Source organism: Nycticebus coucang, chromosome 11 (genome assembly GCF_027406575.1).
Source record: "Nycticebus coucang isolate mNycCou1 chromosome 11, mNycCou1.pri, whole genome shotgun sequence".
In the NCBI taxonomy this organism is placed as follows: domain Eukaryota; kingdom Metazoa; phylum Chordata; class Mammalia; order Primates; family Lorisidae; genus Nycticebus; species Nycticebus coucang.
The window spans coordinates 31,520,929-31,538,487 of record NC_069790.1 but is presented as its reverse complement, the minus strand read 5'-3'; the positions used below and the strand labels follow the sequence as shown (position 1 = coordinate 31,538,487).

The window sequence follows — 17,559 nt, the reverse complement described above, 5'->3', positions numbered from 1 at the left end:
TGTGGAAAAAGTTTAGTAATTCCTCAGAAAGTGAAATCTGCATATTCCATATGAGACCCAGTGATTCCATTCCTAGATATACACTCAAGAGAAACGAAAAAATATATTCACATAAAAACTTGAACACAAATGTTCACGGTGGCATTATTCATAAAAGTCAAAAAGTCAAACACCCATCAACTGATGAATGGATAAACAAAAAGTGGTACAGCCATACAATAAAGTATTAGGCCATAAAAGGAAACTGATAATATGCCACAGATGGATAAACCTTGAAAACATGCTAAGGAAAAGAAGCCAAACACAAAGGCCACCTATTATGATTCCATTAGATGAAATATTCATATTAAGTAAATCTATGGAAACAGAAAGCAGATTCACGATTGCTTAGGCTTATGAGGGAGACGGAAGAGGGGACCAAGTTGGGAGAAAATTGGCAGTGACTTTCCAGCCCTGCATTTTACTTGTGTGTTCTACTTTTTCTATTTGGGTCTGTTATTGTCTTTACTATTATCCCATTTGGCTCTCAAATAAGAATAATAAGATGGGATTTTAGGGGTTTTTTTCTTTTGTTTGTTGGTTTGTTTTGGACAGAGTCTCACTTTGTCACCCTTGGTAGAGTGCTGTGGTGTCACAGCTCACAGCAACTTCAAACTCTCTTGTCTCAGCCTTCCAAGTAGCTACGACTATAGGGGGACAACCACAACAGCCAGCTATTTTTTTTTTTTTTTTTTTTTAGAGATGGGGTCTCACTCTTGCTCAGGCTGGTCTCAAACTCCTGAGCTCAGGCAATCCACCCACCTCAGCCTCCCAAGTGCTGGGATTACAGACATGAGCCACTGTGCTGGCCTAAAAATAATGAGGTTTTGATTGATACCTTTATTTCCTAATATTTGGGGCTTACTTTCCCCCTACTTTTTCCATATGCAGCTTTATAAGAGAATCCGCTAATATAGTTCAAACTCATTCAAATGCCCTCAGAAGTATGCAAATTTTTAGTCCCTAGCTATTGAGTTCATGTATAAAATAGTGACTCCTACCTTGGGTTCACAACACCTATCCACAGAATTTTTCCGCATACAAAATTGCCTTATTCTCACATGCTCCTTATATACTCAATAGAAAGAAGCTATAGCACAAAGAGGTAGAAAGGATCTGGGCAAAGGCACGATGCCTTTGCTACAGAGAATTTAACCACTAACTGTAACAATTTTCAACACAGCATACCCCATTGTAAACATGATCTTGTATTTTTAATTCCTATCACACTTCCAATTGCAAATCCTGCAAAATGCAGCTTAGCAAAAGAAATATGTGAGCTATGTATAGAAGACAGGCAACACTTCATGCACATAGCTGTGTCAAATGCAGGAATGAACATTTACTTAAGACCATCCCCCAAACTGGCTGGATTACAATAATAACTTGAATTTAATATGTCTTCATTATTGGCCAGGAAGTAGTCTAAGCTGTTTATATAGTTTATCCTGTTTAATCCTAGTAATAACCATACGATATGAGCACTATTACTACCCTCACTTGACAGCTGAGGAAACTCAAAGAGGTTGAGACACTTTCTGAAGGTCACACAGGTTAAGTATTGAAGAGGCCAGTATTTAAACCTAGGCAGTATAATTCTAGAACTTGTTCTCAAACAGCATGCTTCGTTTTTAGGGTATGTGAGGTAAGTCTCATTCCCATCTGCCTAAAAAGGGAAGAAACTAGAAAGAGAAGGGCAAGCTAAGGTCATTTAAGCTCCATTCCCACATTTCTAGCTAATTACTAGGTGGTCTGGATATCCACTGATACCTTAAACCTTAACTGTTCAAACCCGAACTCCTCATCATTTTCATCTTCCACCAAACATGTTCTTCCAATTGTCACATTTTATTCAATTTTCTGAGTCATCCAAATTTAAAGTTTTATAATCTCCTTCGGCCTCTCTCTTTTGTTTATATTCCACACGTCCACTGACCACGTCCCATCCATTCTTCTTCAGCCTTTCAATTGTGCTGTTCCTATCCTGGTACAGTCTCTGATGACTTCACATCTAGTTAGTGGAATGGTCTCTTATCTCACAGACTAAAGATTTTCATCCAGTTCAATCCAGCTATATCCCACAACTAGTTAATCTTTCTAAAATAACGGTAACTTCTCATCATTCATCACTTTCCTCTTGCTCAAAAAGATTAAAATGGATAGTCATTCTACTTACTAAATTAACTCCTTATAAGCCACTTAAAGACCTCAAAACTTGAATTCTACCTTGCCTAACATAATGGAATGGTAGTGCCTTAGCCAGAATAACTGAATGGCCAGATTAGCCCTGACTCCAGAGCCGAATCTTTTTACATGCCGCCGTTGTCAATCTTCATCTCTATTCTTCTCCAACCCTTCTCAGTTATACCAGTGTTTGCATGTTCCTCAAACTATGTTCGTTTCCATTCCTCTTGTACTCCATTCCTTCAACTTACCTGAAAAGCATTCTTCCCCCAACTCCATAATAATTGAAATTCTATCCATCCTTATTAAGTTCTAGTTCAAACTCCAATTTCTTCCATAAAACATCTACTGACCCCAGTGTGCAACAGCTTCTTCCTTTTTAATTTCCTTTTTATTGTCAATACCACATATTTCTGTATTTGAACAAAGATGATAAGGTTTCCAACTATTGGGCATGCATACCTTGTAACCCATAAGACTGCAATTCTTTTAGGGGAGTTAAAATGTTTTACTCACAGCATCTAATTCTTCTAGAAAGCCAGCATTCCCTCTAAGTGACTATAAAATATCCAAGTTTGACGGACATCCCTACTTGGACCACCTGTGACTGGTGACCAGGAAGCTTAATTCTTCTCCAAGGAATGATTCTAATAGATCAGTTATGAAAATGTTTTAAGATAAAGTAGCTTCTTGGTGTCATTAAAAAGAAAGCATAGACTAAACATCAACCTTTCCTCCTAAAGTCCCTCTGAAATTCTTTCTGTTTGATTCTAAAGAACAAGGCCTTAATAACATTTGTAATCAAGAAAGGGTATCTTCTGTGGGTCAAAAATTTTGAACAATTCCTAGCAAATGAAAACAGATGAGACTGGAGGGACAAGTCTCCAGTCTTATAGCCCCAGAGGACACCCAGGAGGACACCAAATGCTAGTTTTCTCAAAGGAGTCTCAGGGATGCTACAAGCAGAGTTACAAGATGATAAGGGCGATCACTCATTAAGAACTGTAATCCTGGTTTGGGGCCCGTAGCACAGTGGTTATGGAGCCAGCCACATGCACCGAGGATGGTGGCTTCAAATCCAGCCTGGGCCAGCTAAACAACAATGATGACAGCAACAAAAAAAATAGCCAGGCATTGTGGCAGGTGCCTATATCCCCAGCTACTTGGGAGACTGAGGCAAGAGAATCACTTAAGCCCAAGAGTTTGAGGTTGCTGTGAGCTGTGACACCACAGCACTCTACTCAGGGCAACACAGTGAGACTGTCTCAAAAAAAAAGAAAGAAAGAAACTGTAATCCTATAATCACACCAGCCAGAACCATTGAGTACATCCTCAAAAGTAGCTCACAGTAACAACTTTTGTGTATATGGGCTAAATCATAAACTCTACTCTCAAAACAAACTGAACTAGCTCCCTGGGGAAAGCTCTCTCCCAGTGATAGCGTTCAAAACCAAGAAAAGAGCCCCCCTCCTCCCAATACCACAGAAAGATGAAAAGGATCAAAAATCAATAACTAAGAATAAAAAAAAAAGCACTCAGTTTCCCTCTGAGTAATATCCTGCTTATTTTGGCAATTGCAGGGGTACCAGTCTGCCTCTTCCCTTCTCATTAGAATGCCTTGTAGGCAAGCTGCCACTTACTCAACTCTCAATCCCATTCAAAGGAAAAGCTTTTCAGGACAGCAACTTGCAAAAGCAAAGGGATCCCACACAAGCTACCTATACTATCTGACCAGCGAGTCAATTCTTGGTCATCAACATGAATCACCAGCCAAGGCTCTCTAGACATTTGAGGAAAATGAATGGCACGAAGGAAAAGGACCAATGCTTAAAACCTAACTTAAAAGCAAAGCAGTCACCTTAAGAGAATCATAAATAAACATTATAGATCTTAGCAATGCAAAATACTGTAAGTAGCAAAATTGGAATTGAAGAGTAGGAAGAGAGATGGAAGGAAGGCTGGATGCACAAATTTCCTCACATTTTAAAATAAGGAGTCAATAGGCTCTGCCTGATGTTGGCACATTAAAAAATAAGAACAGTTTTATTTAAGTCAAAAGCAAATACAAAAAGAACTAAACAAAATACTAGGAGGTAGAAGTAGGAAAGGAAGCTTAAGATATTATTCATCATAGGAAAAATCAACAGATACCATATATGGTTGATCAAACAAAATGTACAAGTGTAATTTCTAAAGCTATTATAGTAACAACTTCAGAAAACCTGTAACAAGTGGCTGCCTCCAGGGAGTCACCACAGTGGGTAGGGTGAGATGGAAAAGAAAGCTTTCACTTCTTATTGCACACCCTTCTGTTTGTTTTTATTTTTAAACATATGTATGTCTCCTGTGATTAAAACACAAAAACTTGTTTAATTTCTTAAGTAGGATGGCATAGAAAGAATTAAAGTTTGTTACTCATGAGCTGGACGTCCTGGTGAAGAAATCTAAACCTCCCTCAGTCTTTTTTTTAATTTAAAAAGAGGGAAAATGTCTCCTTTGTGGGGTAGTTCTGAGCAGATTAAAGGCAATAATGTACATGAAAAAATCTGGCACACAGTGCCATGCTTACTTCTCAGTAAATCTTTTTTTTTTTTTTTTTGAGACAGTGTCTCAAGCTGTTGCCCTGGGTAGAGTGCCATGGCATCACAGCTCACAACAACCTCAAACTCTTGGGCTTAAGCGATTCTCTTGCCTCAGCCTCCCAAGTAGCTGGGAATACAGACACCCATCACAACGCCTGGCTTTTTTTGTTGCAGTTGTCATTGTTGTTTTTTTAGCTGGCCTGGGCCCGGTTTGAACCCACCCACCTCAGTATATGTAGCTGGCACCATAACCACTGTGCTACAGGCACTGAGCCCTCAGTAAATCTTAATTAAAAACTGTGTTATCCCTTTTCTTTCCTTAAAGATGCTACCCCAATCATCACACAGCCACCTCCAGGTTCTGTTTCTCAGAGGAAGGAAGCTCTTTTTGGGATCCTGTGCCACGATAGCACGCCTTCCTCTAAAATCAAATCAGTCATTCCACTATCTTAACCTTTGTTCTTTGATTTTTAAACTCTAAACTCATACTTTGGTTCCTTTGCAAACAGGAGGCTCAGCTGAAAACAGAAAACTCCAAACTCAAAAGACTGCAAGCCAAACTCACAAATACACAACCAGGGAGGTAAGCCTGTTATGTGCTTAAATCTTATGAGAGATGATGCGGTGCATGAAGCAAGACATCTCTACCACTGTCCCGGTGCTGCTATCCAAAGAGCAGGGATTGCACTCTCTTGGGTTAACGCACTGCCCCTATTAACATGCAAATATTCCTAGAAGCAATTTATCAGAGCTTTTTCAATGTTCTTAATGGAGAGTGTGATTTGAGAGGGGAGAGAGAGACCCTGAAAACAGGTCCAAAAATGGGACCACTACACACAGACAGCAACCTCAGGAAAGGGGCCCATGAGACCAATGAAGCCACAGAGTAAGAGTGGCCGCAAAGAGAGCAGTAAGTAGAGATAGGGAGGTACAGAGGTTTTTTTGGTTTTGGTTTTGTTTGTTTACTTAATTCATGGCATTGCCTAGGACAATGCCTAGTCACTCATTTGTACATACAGCCCCTCAAGTGCAACTGCATAGTCTGGCTCACTCTTCTAATCAGCTGCAAGGGTCAATATGATAAACGCCTCTGGAATAGTTCTTCTCCAACTTTAATGTGTACCTGGGGATCTTGTTAAAATGCTGATTCAGATTCAGTAGGTCTTGGGTAGGGAAAGAGATTCAGCATGTCCAACAAGCGCCCAGATGATGCTGATTCTGTTGTTCTCTTGACGATACTTGGAATAAGAAGGAGCTAGAAAATCCCTTCCTTTTCAGTGCAATATCCACTACCCTAACCCAGGCTCCTACCAATACCCCTGAACCAAAAGCAGCAGCATGCTGACTGTGGAAGAGGAAATATTTAATGGCTTTGAGAGTATAGCATGGTCCTTGGAGATGACAGGCATGAATTCAAATCCCAGTTCTGCCACTTAGCAGCTAAGTGTCCCTCGGGCAAATCACTTAACCTAGTGATAATATCCAACTCAAATGCTGTCAAGATTAAAAATAAATAATGGCAAAACATTTAACTTGCTACCTCTACTAGATGAATCCTATGCCTTAATTCAACTCACATTTTTTACCAGGACAGTATGCTTCGAATTTGGATTCATCTCATCAGTATATTGTTTCAAAAATTGCTTAACAACTACCAAGTCAAAGGTTAACTCCCTAATAACTTGGCATTCACCTCCTACTATAAACCATGCCCCTACCTGCAACACCCGCTCTGCTACTTCCTATTCAACATCATCTCTGGCTACTACCTATAAACCTATCTCCTCCAAGCAAATTGCTGCACCTCATTAGGCAAATCAGATTTCATAAACCAGATAATAAAAATCTAGAAAAGTTAAGTGACTTGTCCTTAATAACAAAATTATCATCAATAAGAATAAAAACCTGGTTTCTGGAGTTCTACTCCAAATATTCCTTCCAGACTATTTTCTCACTCTCTGCAGAGAATGTCAAGACCACACATAACTTACTTAAACAAAAAGCCCTCCCTCTACAATTTATTTTACAGTCTCTCAGAATTTAGGCATAAACTTTATGCTTTGGTTTATCTGACATAATGCTTAAACATATTATTGATTCAGTCAATAAATCAGGAAGTAAAATCAATGAAACCAGTTATTTGCCTTGGTATAGACCAAATGGAATATTGTAACATAGTATTATGGCATTTATTATTTGGGGGTCTGCTTTATTAATTAGAACCTTAATCACCTTATTTTAGCTGAAGACCTTCTCTTTCCATCTACAATATGTGTTTCTTAAAAACAGGAACTTTGACTTATTCATCAATGAACTACCCATTGCCCTAACCCGGTATCTTGTTCTCCTAGTCATGTATTATATAAAAAATTGCTAATTTCCTAAATTGAAGAGGCATTATTTTCCATAATGATAAGTTTTATTACCTCTGCAATCTTTATTATTTTCCCCACATGACTACAGTATTATCTGTCCAGTCTGCTTTATTCTGATGTATTTTCCCATTCAATAACATAAAAGCACTTTATTGCCCTCAGTAGAGTGTCGTGGCGTCACACAGCTCACAGCAACCTCCAACTCCTGGGCTTAGGCAATTCTCCTGCCTCAGCCTTCTGAGTAGCTGGGACTACAGGCGCCCGCCACAATGCCCGGCTATTTTTTTGTTGCAGTTTGGCCGGGGCTGGGTTTGAACCCGCCACCCTCGGTATATGGGGCTGGCGCCCTGCTCACTGAGCCACAGGCGCCGCCCTAGTTATGTTTTCATTTGTTCATATATACCTTAATACCACAAAAAAATTCACATCTACACGAAATCCTCAATCACACAATATATGAGTATATCTTGAAGATTAAAAACATATCCTTTACTTTTTATCATTTCCCCAAACTTTATTCCCCTCCCTTCCATCAAAATTCTTGAAATACACATAACAGAACGACTAAAATAATCCTTGTTCTTATACTACTTAAACATACACAAGGTAGCAATTTGGCATATGAATATACCAAAGAAGTCCTTTAAAAATGCAAGCATAATATTATGTTGTAGATGCAAAAATACCGGCAAGTTGAAAGCTAATCTAAATTCTCAGAATACAAAACTATTTAGTATCAAACCCACATGGTACTATGGCAGAAAAATACTTACCCTAAGGCTAACTTATTGAAAAACTCTTTTTTTCAGCCAAAAAAAAAAAAAAAACAACCTTTTTTCCCCCTAGTTTTAGACATTGTTTCATATTCTACTGATATCCAGAGAAAAGTAAAACATCTATTGCTTGGCTTTTACAAGAACTGAATAGTGCTATACCTAATTTTACATAAAAGTATCTTCCTCAAAACTTTGCTGCATTAAATTTATGTGTGTGCACAAGGATGGATTTATATCCATGCTTGCTTTAAGATATACTGTGGGAGATCATTATTTATAGCATCCTGGAGACAATTCTTTTTAAAGACATCCTTTGGAAAAAGTGATTTACATGTTTTTTTACATTCAAATTTTTATGCATTAGATTTTTTTATAAAAAGATATTCCAAAAAAGAGAAAACAATATTTTTAATATTATAAATTATAACCAAAATAGCTTAGCCTTTTTCTTAACCTCTAAGCTTTAAAAAAATACTTCCATTCCTAAACAAATATTTTTTCCTATGAACCTATGTCCTTACCATCTTTCAGTAACCTGTGTTATTTGGAAATTTTTAGTTATGAAGATACCAAGACAATGAATGACTGTTTTGTATCTTCAGCTCCATTTTAGCCTTCCACATTCACACCCCAGATATTCCAGATTCTTATCCACAGAGTGATTATGGTCCAGTACTGAATCAGATTTGTAACAAACATCCACTGGGATCCTTTGACCTATCATGGATAGGCAGAGCCAATATATGTCTTCTAGCTCACTGAAATCCTTTCACCTTACCTCAGGGACTCTCCACAATGCTACATGCTTAGAAGCTTTCTTTTGCAAATGACAAAAATGAATGAAAAATTATTTCAGAATGGAAAAATGGAAACCCAAGCCATTACACAGTGTCTAAAAGCTTCCCTACCTCTACCACCTTAGTGCCAAACATTCTAACATGTGTACTCTTTTTTAAAGGTTTTAAGTCTTATTATCTCTAATCTTATCTAATTACTGATGTGTACCATTTATATTAATACTCTAATATATCCGGCCACAGGATATATTATAGTATTGTAGATCTAAAAAGTGATCTACAATAGTCTAGAAACCACTGATTTGTTTTTTCTTGTTTTCCAGAAAAATAAAGCTAATAAAATGAAACTTCTAATAAGCAGACTTTCTTCTAAATATTACCATATCAAAACGAATCTCTAACAGCAGTCATACAATCATTTAGAAATTCTTTTTTCCTAATAGGCAATAGCATGTCATTTTCTCCTTCTTTGCTATTGGTCTTAAAATGTATTTCTTCTCAAAAACTAAAGTGTTTTCAAATAGAAAAGAAAAAAGTTACAAAGTATAATATTTTTATGCTACAAGCTATACAAAAATCTGTCACCATTTGTTACAATCCTAGTCATCAATAAAGTACTTTCTTTCAATGTACCATTCAAAAATCAATTATATCAACTCTTTTGTATAGAGAAGCAACACACCTTTCAGGCAACTAGTATTAATGAGTAGACATGACTATAGAATCTCCATCTGTTTCTCTGACAAAGCTATGACTAGTCTCTCATTGAAATTCCATTAATCTGGTGTACCAAGGTCCAATGTGAAAATCAAAACTCCATCTAACCCTGTATCAGCTCACAATAACCTACAAGTGAACTCTGCCTGTTAGCATGCAGCAAGTTATGATTTTGCTATCAATCAGGCAGTTGGCCAATAAAAAAAAAAAATGCAAGCTGCAAACAGCACGTCTGGCAGGGTTTGGAGACTTCATTTTGTTTTCTGTTTTCATTCCTATTCAATTTCTATAGGGTGTCTGGACCATGTGAGATTATGCATTATTCTCCTTGGCTGTGATTTAATTGCTACCAGCAATCAAGTCAAAGCATCACTGAAGTGTGCTTGAATTTCATTAGAAGATATAACTTATGCTACTTTCCTACAGTACCTAATAAACCATAAAGAAACCAAAACACATATGGCTTGAGGGAATAACTGGAAAATTAGGTGGCCATTTGGGAACTGAGTGAACTTTTGAACCAGAGGAACAGAGAAAAAGAAATATTAAAGCAAAAGGCAGACTTAGAATACACATAGAGATGTGCAGGTCTGACCTTTTCAGCACCTTGAAAATTACATTAGCATTATGAAAAATACATATCATGTTCAGAGTTTATAATCCATCAAAGTTAACATACTTTGTTAGTGCCTACCATAAGGTAAAAGTCAAAAGGACAAAACAACAATCCGACTGACAAAAGGCCTTTTGGTGACCTGTGCTAACTTGGTTATAGTTATTGTTAAATGCATTATCTTTTTTATAATTAATATAGCAATAGACTTAGGACACATAATGAAGGGAAATTTATTCTGCAAAGGAAAGAAAACACACAAAAAAAACCAAGTTACAGAGAAAAAAACACTGAAATGATTTGGTATTTTAGAATGAAAATTAAAAATCCAAGTGATAGTTCGCAAATTATAATAATATTCTTTAAAGAAAATGTAAACTATCAAATATAATACTATTTATATAACAAAAATGAATACTAAAAGTTAAATTTTTGATCTGCTCATGAACTGCTTAAACACTAATGAATATGTATTGATAGTTAACATAAGTGGATATTATAGAACAATTTCAAATATCAATAGTTTAGCAACAAATGTTTTAGCAACAAATGTTTTTCATAATATTAATGTATTTCCTGTATATTTGATTATGAAAATACGTAAATTATTTGCTCTTAAAAAAGAAAACACAATAATAATGTAAATTCACTATAATTTAATAATAATTCACTTTTTCTAACAAATTTCTAGCTCTCAGAAATATTTAAGTATTGGACTTTTTTTAGATTACAATTTTTTAAGAATGCATATAACACTACCTTATACATCAAAATATTTACATTACTTTGAGAAACTCTCAGTATATATATTCTATGAAAATATTGCTTATGTATATTCTCCTAAGTATAAATAACCTGCCCTCTAAAAAGTACAACTTAAATAATAATTCATTGTTTTGCCTGAAAATATTACTTTATAAATTATAAACATTTTCTAGTAGAAATGCTTTTGAAGATGAGGTTAGAAAGGGTAATAATGCTCCTCTGTTTCGGACAATAAGTGTGAGTGAAGAGAAATGTACATCTTTGTAAAAGACAGAAAGAGTATACAAAAGGAAAAAAAATTCTTCCTTTAAAAATAGAAATTAAATGTTTGCCAAAGTGTAAAATTCATAAAACAGATACGATTATTATTGCTACACTTTATACAAAATTCTGGATATAAAAAAAGATTGTTTTGTTCTGAAACAGTGGTTAGAATGTTTATCACTTATGCATGTACTTGACTTATCCCTTTTCTGCAATAGACATAATTTTATACCTCATAAAAGCAATTTATGTTTCCAAAGGGAATAATCTGGATAACATAAAATGTGGAGTGCTCTGTTGCAGGAAGCATATTTTCATTCAGCAATTGTATTTAGAGATGGAACTGCACAGTTTGATCATCATATAGTGGCAGAAGGCATTATTCATTTCTATGTCTATGTGAAACTTTGAGTGCCACAAATTAATATGCATGACTAATTTATTGATACACACTCTTAATTTACAACTATATATCAACTTTATAAGGTTTCTATAACAGAGATGCACTCAACAGCTATCACAGAAAAAACACATGCTATTTAAGACAAGTTTCATAACTTTGGCAACATTCAAAAGCTTTTAGAAATTACTAAGATATAAACAATCAACTAACTTATTACTAATTCAGTTAATACAAAACACCATAATATTACTGCATACTGAGGGGCATTTTTAAGAGACAATCATGAAAATGTGTATGAAAAGAAGCATTTGATAAAAACCTGTCTCAATGTGAGAAAGCAATGTAGGAATAATTAATTTAATATTTTATGAACTCATTTTGTATAAAGTTTTCAGAAAAATAGATCAAAAACCTTTTTCATTATTTATAAAATAAATAATATAACAAGCCATTAAGTAGCACAATAAAATTAAACAAGAATCTGATAATATTAAACTAACCAACAACTGTTACTAATAATATTCGTATAATGATGCAAACATTCTCCTAAAATTACAGTAAAGAAAATTTCCTAGAAAAAGAAGCAATTACGTATTTGGGAAAACCTCACTAGAACCACTAGAGAGAGCTCTTCTGTTCCTTAAAAGGTTTTGGTAAAGGTAAGTTAACTGAAGCTTCTATGTTTTTCTGCTTCCAGATAAGACTGCCACCTCTACACATAGCATTGTTTTGTGTGAAAGTGCCAAAAGGTGTGTTATTTTGTATCTCAGGGCACACTTGAACCTATAGTTAAACTTCCGCAGCACACTTATGTTGATCAAAACAGGGTTTAAAAAAAAAAAGAAAGAACACTGTGCTTTGAACTTCTTTGGAAAATAGTTATTTTAATAATCTTTACAATTTTCATGGCACACCAGAGTGCCTCAGTTGAAAATCACTGTTATATAAGAAAATGTCACATACCATCAGAGGGAGCTTCATCATCTTTATCGTAGCATTCTGAAGCTAATGAAATGGTGTCTGAAGCTCCAGCAAAAGGATCATCATACTCCTCCCCATCTTCTACATCACCTATAAAAACATCAGAGAAATGCCTTTTATAATTTAGCCACTTAAAATAGTGTTAATTTTTTAGAAGAGCTAAAATTTACTAGTCAGTTTTAAGGAAAAGCAAAGCAAAGTGAACTTTCTGAACTAAGTATAAACAGGCTCCATTTTAGTTTATATACATTGTAACTTAGATAAAAAGTAAAGAGTTTTTGAAGGTCAGTACAATTGCATATTTGAGACCCAAAAGGATACAGTTCCCAAATTTAGATGGTTGCAACAAAAATTATTCAAAAATTAGAGCAGGGTTAAACAGGATGAATCTAAAACAAACAAAACACCAATAACGCAAAACAGAAAACACAACAGAGAAAATAACTCAATTATTCCATTTACCTACTCTATACTTGGAAAAATTATAAGAAATTAATCATTTAAAGAGATATAAGCATCTTGTGTTTTCATTAAAAATCACAGGATTAATTAGAGTAAATTAAACATACTCACCTGCATTTTCCAGAATAGGAATCTTTTGTGGGAGAAACTGCTATACAATTTATACAATCCTTTCAAATTTAAACAAGGTAATTTACAAACTAGACACTTTTAATTTCATTCAGTGATATATTACCTTTTTTTAATGTTTTGTCCAGTTTTCCTACTTGATTTTCAAATCTTAAGTTGATTGGTTGGGTTTTTTTTTTTATTGTTTAAGAAGACTTTGTGGTTAAGTGAATATATAGATTTTTTTTCCATGACTCAGTTAAAATACTTTTTAAAGAAATATTGAATCTAGAAATACTGATTACTAATATTTGTCAGCCCAATTATATATAAGCACTCATTCTTTACCCAGATTCAAGAACAAAGAAAAATGTATGCCTAATACTATACCAAATATTTTACTGTTACCCATGGTGACAGCTTGAGACTCTGTCTCAAAAAAAAAAAAACTCAAGTTACCTGTTAACAGTTCAACAGAAAAACAACCACTTCAGGGATTACTCAAAAACCAAGGTGAGAACCCCAACAGGAAACCTACAATACCCATGGCATACTTTTTTGAACCACAGTTCTTGGGCAAATCCATATTAAAGCTACTGGTGTCTCCAGAAGGGATATCTATATCCTCTGACATCCATTTGGTGGGTGTCACCCTATTTGTCATATTTTTAGTAGAGAATAATTTTCAAAATTAAATATTCATGTGTTTCTTTATAATTTTGTTATTTCACGAGCAATCATCCTTATCCTGAAAAAAGTAAAGATAGGAACATCTGTCATTAAAGCAAAAAAGGGCAGAACATAAACATGGCTATCCTGTCCTCCTTAGTGATTTCACCACTAGGTGCACTCAATGTGGTGATGTTTCTTCCCCAGTTAAAGTGCTAAAGAATGTATAAATACTACTCATTCTTTAGATCTTAATTTATCTTTTGCAATTTCAGAGTACTTCTCAGAACATTCAATGATCACTATTGACATTTCTCTCATTAAGAGTTCTCTGATTTCAAATATAAGGTAAGAAAGAACCTCATAAAGTGCTAGTAAAAGTATTTTGAGCTTGTTATGACAGTTCTTGGAATGTGTAGTAGTAGAGATCAAGAAATTCTTAGTAACTCTTAGTAGCAAGAGTATCCTTATATTCTCAATGGAGTAAGGATTTTGATGGTATGAATTTTCTAAGGATATTTTATATCACATGCTAAAATATAAATCTTACTATAAAAATACATATTAGGATATAGAATACTTCAAAAACATCACTAGAACTTAGCACTTAGAATATTATGTTGTTATGACTTTAAAAAAAAAAAAAAACAGTAAAAACCAAAGAATATATAGAAAGGATTCTGAAAAAATTCAGATGCTCAAGTTTAAATCTATTAAACTCTATGTGGAAACAAACAGAAAAATATTAAAATTTAAAAGTTCTAAAAGTCAGAAATAGTTTGTTATACTTTAATAATAGCCATTACACATTTTTATGTGTATATATGCATCTATATACACACAGAAGCACATACCAATCTATTTTCAATAAATGTATGTCTACATATATATTACACATATAAATAGATAAGGCAAAAGATCCTTACTAAAGCAAGAAACTCAATAACACTTAATATGAGTTGAGAATATTACTCTACACAAATTGGCTACTGACATATTAAAGACCTCTGTGACTTTCTAAAAAATACTTTTTCAGATTTTGTACTGAAGTAAAATTGCCTTTAACTTACCTACTCTAAGAACTGCAGTTCATTGCAAGTATTTTTAAAAATCACTGTGATATATCTAACATAAAATAGACTAAGTACTGCTATTGGTCTCATTTCTTCCTATTTTTCCCCCTGCATCCTTTGAATTAACTCAGAAAGTAAAACATCTATATGGTATCTGTACAAGACTATTCCATTTTTAACCTGCATTAAGTTGAAAGGAAAAAGCATTTTCAACCTTTTCCTACCACCACCCCCCAATTTTCTTTCAACCCAATAAAGAAGAAAAGCTGCAGCCTTATAAAGAGCTCTAATTGAACACAGAGGTCGCTGTTGAGTAGTACAAAGCATTTTTCCTCCCTAGGGACTCAGTACTTGCAGTTATACCTGCGAAGTCTTCTATAAATTAAAAGGAAAATGTTCAGCTTGTGTTTATGTTATAGAAAGCTGAACTCCCAATCAACAATGGGCATCAGGTAAACGTACCCAATACAATTTACAGGCATAATTGAAAGCATTACAGCCTAATCAGACATCTAAAAGAAAAGCATGCTCAAATGAAATGTCTACAGAATCATTAGTTGGCAGCCATTCTATTACAATCACACTTAATGTCAGTGGAGCCCTGAGCCTGTGCCAATGACAACAGCATAAATTTTGCATCTCATTTCTGTGGTCATAAAATTAATGATCAGTTTAAAAATACTTCTTTGTAAAAGTTATTGCACAAAGAAAAGACATGAATGTGTCCCTGTTATGTACTCACAAGGATAATTATGGGCTTGTTGCTCATTAATACTGTTTCTTGTTTCCCTAGAAAAGCATTTGATTTATCTCACAACTTTCAGAAGTTTAATTAACAATACAAAGTTAACAGTTTAAAAGACAATAATCCAAGACTTCCCTTGCTATAATTTCAGTAGCAACAGCAACTTAAATATCACAGCAAAATCAAAGTTTAATCATACCACACCAGCCTATTTCTCTGAAAATCATTTTTAAATTCACAATAGTCAGATTCAAGTCACTGTTACCCATTCTTTTTTATATGACTCATTATCAATTAACATTTTCCTAATTGACTAGAAACACAGCCCAATAGCAATTGAAAAGTCCTGATCTCTACCACCACTGAAGGTGGTTTACTCAATTTACTGCTTGTTTTGGCAAAGCAGTGCTATTTTAAATAAAAATCAGATAAAAATTAAATGTTATAATATCCAGGTTGAACATCCCTAATCCAAAAGGTCCAAAATCTAAAATGCTCCAAAACCTTTTGACTACTGACATGATGCCATAGTAGAAAACTCCACACCTGACATCTTTGCTTTCTGATGGCTCAGTGTATACAAACTATTAAAAATATTGTAAAAAATTATCTTCGGACTATGTGTATAAGGTGTATGTGAAATAAATTAATTTCACGTTTAGACTTGGGTCCTATCCCCAAGATATCTCACTAGGTATATGCAAATATTCCAAAATCCAAAATCTGAAACAACCCTGCTCTCAAGCATTTTGGATAAGAATACTACTCAACCTATACCTAAAATTTAGATGCTAACTATTTCCTCTTACAGTGCATAAAAACAAACTTAGAGGGGGAAAAATCATTCTAGTGAAAACAAATTAATTTCTAATTCTTTACTTGGTTCACTTGTCCAAATAGAACTAAGCATTTAACTTGTCTTTTTTTTAAAGCCTACTTCCAAAAGTTATACTATTGTCATTTCTTAAGGAAAGTTTAATTCCTTAGATTTTTGAAGGATATAAATCACCAAAAGTAAAAAGAGTCTCCTCACAATTCTACCACAATAAGAGGACTAATTTACAGCATGCAAATAGTAAAGACAACTTCTTGCACCAAACTGCGGCAGAGTTTTAAAATAAGGATACCAGACATATGTGTTTTTATATTTTCAAAAATAACTAGAAGTTTACCATGTAGAAATACTATATATTTCTGAAGAATTATTTCTATATATTTCATATTTTGTGTTGTCATGTTAACATTAATTCTCTAATTATTAATGGCATACAATGGATATTTGTATATTAACCTAAAAATAATAGAATAATGGTAAATATTCAAAATAAAATAAGGATACCATTCTTCAAACACTGCCTCTGAAATATACCACTATTACAGGTCCCATAGTCTCAGATGTGCTAACATATTTCTACAAAGAGTAGGAGTGGGTGGTGGGAAAAAAAATAGTTGTGAGTTACTTGCTTAAATTTCACTGCAGGTCTAACTTTTAGCAAAAAATACACTACTAGAAAGGTTAAAGAAAAGGAAATTAAACATCATCTAAACTTCGAACTTTTCTGCTATTCTTAAGGATTCCATTAGCACAAACAAAAATGGATCATTTCTTTTTTTTATTAAATCATAGGGTTTGTGCATTAGTACAATCAGGGGGTACAATGTGCTGGTTTTATATACAATTTGAAATATTTTCATCAAGCTGATTAACATAGCCTTCACTGCATTTTCTTATTGTGTTCAGACATTTATATTCTGAATTTAGTTGGATCACTTCTTATCTAATACTATAGCTATTTTAAAAAAGTAATTTATCCCATTAACAAATTATGAAATAAGAGCAAGAAGGTCAAAGGAAATTGCTTTCTAAGGAAATCTATGCATATTTAATGGTGTCTTAAAGACAAAAATCTAAAAATTTTTTACAAGCAAAGAAAAACAGATTTTACAGAATAAAGTGAGAGCTTTTTCTCTTGAAGAAATCAGTCAGGGTGAATATTTTATGAGGA

At 34.2% G+C, this 17,559-nt stretch overlaps 1 protein-coding gene across 5 annotated transcripts in view; it reads right to left on the bottom strand.

Annotated features, from left to right (window-relative positions):
- SKAP2 (src kinase associated phosphoprotein 2) overlaps positions 1-17,559 on the bottom strand; it is a 254,523-nt gene that overhangs the window by 217,598 nt on the left and 19,366 nt on the right. For all 5 annotated transcript variants that reach the window (XM_053609546.1, XM_053609544.1, XM_053609543.1 and 2 more), the window contains exon 4: positions 12,479-12,586. In XM_053609546.1, coding sequence (XP_053465521.1) covers positions 12,479-12,586 — 108 coding nt within the window. The remainder of the gene's footprint in view (positions 1-12,478; positions 12,587-17,559) is intronic.